Source organism: Mastigoproctus giganteus, chromosome 9, assembly GCF_048544385.1.
Source record: "Mastigoproctus giganteus isolate SK-2022 chromosome 9, ASM4854438v1, whole genome shotgun sequence".
Taxonomy (NCBI): domain Eukaryota; kingdom Metazoa; phylum Arthropoda; class Arachnida; order Uropygi; family Thelyphonidae; genus Mastigoproctus; species Mastigoproctus giganteus.
In genome coordinates this window covers 47345388-47353153 of record NC_143583.1, presented here as the reverse complement: position 1 = coordinate 47353153, position 7766 = coordinate 47345388, and the positions used below count along the sequence as shown (strand labels likewise).

The 7766-nt window shown below is 39.3% G+C and overlaps 1 protein-coding gene across 2 annotated transcripts in view; it reads right to left on the bottom strand.

Moving 5' to 3' along the window:
* Positions 1 to 2320: 2320 nt before the first annotated feature.
* LOC150080199 (short transient receptor potential channel 5-like) overlaps positions 2321 to 7766 on the bottom strand; it is a 93278-nt gene continuing 87832 nt past the window's right edge. For both annotated transcript variants that reach the window (XM_090381206.1, XM_090381207.1), the window contains exon 11: positions 2321 to 2659. In XM_090381206.1, coding sequence (XP_090237332.1) covers positions 2480 to 2659 — 180 coding nt within the window. In that variant the 3' untranslated portion in view covers positions 2321 to 2479. The remainder of the gene's footprint in view (positions 2660 to 7766) is intronic.

Below are 7766 nucleotides of genomic sequence, written 5' to 3'. Positions count from 1 at the left end.
GGTTGCAGAGTTTGGAAACTAGACACCTTAGAGGAGATTTGATTGAGGTGTTTAAGGCTCTGAGAGGCATCAGTAAAATGAATGAGGACAAAATTTTCAAGATTATAAATGATGCTAGAACTAGGGGACATAAATTCAAGTTACGCGGGGAAATGTTTAGATTGGACTGCAGGAAGTTTTATTTTAGCCAGCGAGTTATAAATTACTGGAACAAGTTGCCTTCATGGGTGGTAGAGGCCGACAGTTTGGGGAAATTCAAAGGTCATCTGGATAGTACTTTCGGGTAAGGGAAGCGCATAGGATGATAGGATTAATTTCCTTTTTATTTAATTTTTAATTTCCTTTTATTATTTTTATTTATTTATTTATTTAATTTTTGTTTTTATCATTGTTTTGTTCGGATTTTTTTTTTTTTTTTGGCTGGTGCAGCATAAGCCATAGGCTTTCTTGCACCATACGGCCGTTACTAATACTAATACTAATACTAATACTAACATCGGGTTCCATTAGGGGCCTGGCGGCCAACAAGCCAGAAGAACAATGGGCAGAACACATGGTCCACACACTAAATCTCTGGCTTTGACAGAGTACTGTCCTCGATAAAAAGAACATACGCGGAGATGGGAGTAAATCCCTGGTGCCGTTATACCCGAAAATACTCTATACCTAAACATCATTGCTGACCAGGTACACCCTTTCATGGCAACGGTCTTCCCCTTCGGCGGTGCCGTCTTTCAGCAGGATAATGAACCATCCCACACCGCCCGCATTGTTCGAGACTGGTTCGCGTTTGAACATGAGGAAGACTTCCAGGTATTGCAATGCCTCCAAATTCCTCAGACATCAATCCCATCGAGCCTCTGTGGTTTGTGTTGGAACAGCAACTCCGATCTGCGGCGTCTCAACCACGGACCTTACAAGAGTTAAAGGATCTGCCGGTTACGTGTTGGTACCAAATACCACAAGACACATTTAGAAATCTTGTAGCGTCCATGTCTCGCCGGGTACGAGCTGTTTTGGCTGCAGGTGGAGGACCAACTTCATATAAGGTAGGTGGTCATAATGTTTTGGCTCATCAGTGTGTATATATATGGAAAATTGTGCTGGTTTATATACATTTCATTAAGTAAATTAAAATAGTATGCAGCAAACTCTGAATTAGCAAAAACGGCATCGTTTTAGTTTAATCTCATATTGTGAATACCTTCGCAACGAGTTGCCATGATATTGCACTACTTCGAATAAGCAACGCTTCACCAAAGGAGAAGACTATTGTTACTTTTTCTCAGCGGATACCACCACCCAGACGGCCCTCGTTTCGGGGCTATTTGTATATGTGTGGGATAATAACTCTACTATCCACTTGTCCCTATTAGACTTAGAAAAGCAAAAAAGTAGAGGGAAAGTAATATTAGGAGTGGAAGAGGAAAAGAAACGGTTTAGAAGAATTAAAGGGACAGTAAATCCTTCAACTCACACCACCCATAAACTTCTCGAATAGACAACGCTTCCCCAGTAGAGAAGACTGTTGTTACCTATTCTTGGAAATTCCGGGCTGATCAGGCTCCTCCTGGCGACCGTTTCGGGACTATTTGGCTCTTCTTCGGTGGGTTAGTGGGTAGGTACCCTGGCGATGCAATGATGACAGAACAGTTGTGAAGTATAACTCCACAACTGTTAATGAGAGACGCCTGATGGTGCATAAAGTAATTTAGACTGAAACACTTTAAGGGCTTAAGCCTGAGTCTGCGAGAGAATTAGACAACGTACAAATTAGTGCAAACGCATCAAATTAGTACGCAGCAAACTCTGAATTAACAAAAACGACATCGTTGCGGTTAAATCTCATATTGTGAATACCTTCACAAAGAGTTTGGCCAAAGAAGGGCCAAATAGCCCCGAAACGGTGCCGTCTGGGTAGTGGCATACGCTGAGAATCAGTAACAATAGTCTTCTCCTTTGGTGAAGTAGTGCAATATCATGGCAGCTCGTTGTGAAAGTATTCACAATATGAGATTTAACTAAAACGATGCCGTTTTTGCTAATTCAGAGTTTGTTGCGTACTAATATGCGTTTGCACTAATTACGTTGTCTAATTCTCTCGCAGCCTGAGTCTTAAGCCATTAAAGTGTTTCAGTAAATTAAATTGTAATCAAATATTTTTGATTACAATTTAAAGTAAATTAAATTGTAATCAAATATTTTTCTTGTGGTTTCTCATTTTTTTTTTTTTTTATTTAAAATACATCCTTTTTTAAATACTTCATCTATCTCTTCCGGTCGTAAATGTCTATGAAATACGAGTATGAGGCATGTAAAGAAGTATGTGAAAATGTATAAACTTATTTGTACAAACATTTCTTTGTGAAGGTTTATCCGTTCGGAATTGGATGACACCTTATCTAGCAGTATGAGGTCCATAAAAACTGGAATTGTAGATCACTATCATAATTGCAATAATTCTTATTTTTGATTTCACTTAAACAGATGTACTTCTGTTGAGTTTCATTGATATCCCACTTGATCTCAGCATCTTCTTCAGATCCACTAGAATGTCCATTTTTAATTTATCCAGTGTTTCTGCAGAAATTTCCAAACCACACTTCTTCTTCTGTTCTAGAGAATTCAAATAACGTCTGACTAGTCGCACCATGAGTTTCTAAATGGAGAGAAAAAAAAACGATTTGATAAAGTTATTTCTTGTTAACATTAGGGAATTTCGAAAAAAATCAAATGAGATTTGTATATGTTTGGCATATGGAAATTCCTTCAATATACCTGTTTACAAATCCTTAACAAACCCTACGGTGACTTAAAAACAGGTTAATTTCCAACTCAAGTAGGATTACTGAGCAACAGAAACTTCATCTAAAAACAGCATATTACACTGAAAGCACAGAATTCATAGGATACCTGATTCCTGGGCAACGCGACGCTCTCACCCCTCTCGCTAGTGGACGAACCTACCGCTTGGCAGGTATATAGCATCACTGCATTCACGTAGACGGTAATTCGATGTCAGTATGGATAAACGTCGTGAGTTAACGGACTTTGAAAGAGAATGATGGTGTGTGCCCGACAAGGGTCACTCTATCGCAGAGGTGGTACAGAAATTGCACTATCCCCGTTCGACAGTATCAAGAGTGTATTGGGACTACGCCCTTTCCGGAATAACATTTCATTGTGGACAGCGCTGTGGGCGGAGAAAGGTGGTGAATGAACGCGACCGTCGACTTCTGTATCGCATTGTTTCAGCCAACCAGAGAGCGTCAGTGGCACAAATCACTGCCGACTTCAACCAGGGAGGTGCCAGAAACGTCTCCACCAAGACCATCAGGAGATCATTAGCCGTAATACGTTATGGGAGCCGCCGACACACACACACCAAAGTCCCATTGTTAACACCACGACACAGGACTCTACGCCTCAACTGGGCGAAAGAACGTCGGCACTGGACCTTGGATGATTGGAGATGGGTCTCCTGGTCCGATGAGTCTCGTTTCTAGTTATTTCTAGGGGACAGAAGGGTGCGTATCTGGCGGAAACCACACGAAGTTATGCACCCATCATGTCAACAAGGAACTGTTCAGGCAGGTGTACGGTCGGTAATAATCTGGGGTGTGTACAACTGGCACACGTTGGGACCTCTGGTACGTCTAGACGCATCTCTGAACGATTATGGTCATCGTGCGCCTACAGGGCAATGGACTCTTCCAGCAGGAAGACTCTCCCCACAGAGCTGTGGTGACTAGAACATGGTTCGAAGAGCATTCCTCAGATTTTATCATCATGGAATGGCCTCCCGTTCACCGGATATGAACCATATGGAGCATCTTTGGGATGCTCTGGAAAGGGCAGTTCGAGTTTGGATCCTCCACCGAGGAATGCGACGGAATTATGGACAGCGGTGCAACAAGCGTGGATGGAAATACCTGTGGAACGCTTTCGTGAACTAGTAGACTCAATACCTCGCCGTGTGACTGCCCTTATTCTGGTGACAGGTGAGCCTACCCGTTACTACGTAGGTATACCATGATTTCTGTCCACTCAGTGTATTTCCTGATTTTAATGTATAACATAACTGATGGTGACATTAGTCATGTGTCATATTACAAAACATAATACGTATATAATAAAAATAATCGATAATGTAGAGTTATCAGATAAAATGAAATACCGTACTTTTTTTTTTCATTCGTTCTGTATACTTCTATAACATTTTAAGTACCTACCTGTAGGGGAGGTATAATCTTACTTTACTTTTAATTTACCTTTTAATTTTATAAAAAAATTTAATTTTTTAAATTTAATTTCAAGAATGGTATAACCTACATTTTCTGAAGAACAATTTGTGGGAATTATTGGAAGATATACACCCTGAAAATTACCAGAGGATATGGTTTGTGTATGACCTTTCATCAATTCACTTTTCCAGTTTCTGACTTTTTAAATACAGAGAAAAAAAAATGGATGAATTGGTAGGAACAGCCTTTTACAAAGGTCGCTACGTTAATCCGACGTCATACTCTGAGATTACATTTGTTGGTGTCACAAGAAATCATGGTTTATTCAACATTTATTATCACGTAAAACAAAGTAATAAAATAAAAGTAAATATTTCATATTAGGGTTACTACAGAGAACAAAAATCATCAACGCATGTGTATTATGTTTGTAAATCCAGTGTGTTATCTGATCAATTTGCCTGTTTCGTTGGAAGAAAAGTCCCAGCCTTTGGCTGAAAAAAACATGGTTATCTTCATCTGAGACCGAATAACTCTGCTGCAATGTAAATAAGAAGTTCATAAAACTTCCTTACTTCGTTATTGGGATTCGAATCCAGGCCTTTTCGAAAAGGTGCGGAGAGAACAGTGATTATAACCACCGTGCTACCCTTGGGGACACGCAAAGCGAACTGAGAAATCGCATTTTGGAAGTTTCTGAAACCATTAAAAATAGTCCTGCAACGATAGGACATATCCGGAATAGTGGATTCTACACGTGGAGTTGAACCAAATGAAGGTAAATTTGAACAGCTGCTTTAGATTAAATTTCAGTTTCTTTTTGTTTTGTAATTTATGATTAATTCGTATTAGCATAATAATGGCTAATAGATGCAAGGAAGCGTACTTTTTCTGCATTTGCCAAAAAAGGGAGAAAAAATTCAGTATCATTCATATCTTCCCCATTGCCAAAAAGTGGTTATCCGATTCCGTTTTACCAAACTGTCTGCCTCGACCACTGTGGTAGACAATTTATTCCAGTAATCTACAACACGCTGTCCGAAATTAAACTTCATGAGATCCAGCTTTCTGTTACTCCCCAGAATTTAGCATTTGTGACTTGTAGTTCTTTTTTCTTCTACCCAAGAAAATATCCTTCCTTCGTTCATTTTACTGATTCACTTCAGTGAGAACGAACGAGAGAAAGCAATACATCCTTGATGTAATTACCAGAAGTGACTCTTCATGCAGATAAAATTTAAAAGAATTTGAAGATAAAGGAACAACTAGGTGGCAGTGATTACAAATGCGTTGTTGGGTTTTAGACGAATCAGTGACTTACACCTTATTGCACCTTATATACACTGGTGTTCAAATAAATTGCGTCACTCCTAAGTATATGGCAATATTTCTTACAGATAAGATTGACACGCGTAGGTGATGACGTAATATTGCATCAGCTGTTAATTTCAGCTATATAAGCACGCTCTGCAAGAGTTGCAGTCATTTCTTGCTTGTGTCAGGATGGCGAGTTACATGCAGTTAACGCCACGAAGAAAGAGTGCTATTATTGCTTTACGTGAGGAAGGATGTTCTTCCCGTAATATTGCTTATAGAGTGTCTTGTAATCAGTCGACAGTGAGTACATTTCTTTTAAAACTCAGGAATACTCGTTCTGCTGATAGGAAAAAAAAAAAAAAAGGAACCGGATGCAAACTCTATGCCGAAACAGGACCGCGGTTTGAAGTGCTTATGGCTTAAAAACCGTAAAGCTTCTTCGTCTGAACTGAAAAGAGAATGTAAAGAACATACAGGAGTGGTAGCAAGTGCAATAACAGTCAGACGACGTCTCTTCAAAAATGGACTTGTAGCCCGTCGTCCTAAGAAGAAGCCCCTACTCATACAAAAAATTAAAAAGGTCCAATGAATTTGGTGTAAGGAGTAGGTCAAAAGTCAGTTATTTTCTCGGATGAGAAGAAACTCAATCTGCATGGCTCTGATGGGAGACAAACGATTCGCCGTAGGCGTAGTGAAGAATACCATCCAGACTGTATGGTGTCTACAGTGAAATTCCCTACCAGCCAAATGATATAGGGGTGCATTTCGTATCACCTGCAGTTTATAAAAGGTTCTGTAAATGCCAATGGATACCTGGCTATATTGGAAGGCAAATTGCTGCCAACCATTAGAGACCATTTCAATCTCCCAAGTAACTGCATCTTTCAGGACGACTCTGCTCCTTGTCATCGGGCGAAAAGTGTACTTAGGCACTCCTGTAGTTACTTTAGCTTAATTTCTGCACTTGGTTCGAGAGGTTCGACAGTAATGTGTTTACATTTGTTACAGGTGAAAAAATGGTTGGAAGAACGGTCCATTTAAACTCTTAGCTGGCCAGGAAACAGCGCCGATCTGAATCCTATAGAGAACTGTTGGCATCGTGTGGAATCTGTTGCCAGAAAGAAACCAAAAACCCTTCGTGAACTTCAGAAAGCCATAATTCGTGTTTGGAACCACAAAATATCGGTTGATTATCTTCAGAAATTGATCTTGTCAATGCCTCGACGGTGTGCAGCTGTCATCAGGGCCAGAGGCGGTTAAACTAAATATTAGTTTGCACCTGGTGAACTTTTCATTTTGTTTTCCATTTAAAATGATAAACTGAAGCAAACTGAGGGCTTCTGATAACATTTCAGCCATAATTGTCGTGTTTACCAAAACTGTTGTTGTTGTAAGGTTGCAAATGCTCATTTTGGAATATTTTGAGAGCACCTGTCAAATATTACTTAGCTTTTCTTTAACTATTAATAAATATCTTTTGTTTATATTTCTATTTGTGATGCTAGTCTTTTTTATCTTTTGTTTATATTTCTAATTGTGATGCTAGATATTAATATAACATACCATCGCGAAAAAGGGTTAGAAATGTGAAATTCCTAGGTGATGCACTTTTTTCTGAACACCAGTGTATTACGTCTGACAACTGCATATGTTCTGTGGTTGATTTGCCTGTTTGCTGGACAAAAAATAAATCCGAGTATACGGGAGAAAAGCTATCCACATCTTAGATCAACTAACTCAAGTTGTGCAAAAGGCCCATAAATGTCATCGGCGTAATTCTGAAACAGATACATGTTCGAGGCAGATAACCACATCATAAAATATTTCATTTAGTTATAAGAAAAATATCTTGATAGTAAGAAAGCCGATTAGCTGGTGCCTTCTGTTAAAGATTTCTTTGACAAAGTCTTGGAAGATTTCAAAAGTTTCCTTATTTGCAATTAAATCATGTTCATTTCCTGGAGAAAAATCACGTGATGAAATTGAGACTTTTTGCCGAAGGTCATTGTAGATTGGGCAAGAATAAATCACGTGTTGCCAGTCCTCAGTGCCACCACATAAGCAAGAATCTGTAGAGGTCAATTTAAACTGTGAGAGCTTCGCATTTAATGATCCATGTCCTGTTATTAAATATAACGTTCAGAGACCGGGGAAGAGCCATTTTTGTACAGCGTTCGAACACGTAGCTGATATGTTAGGTATAAA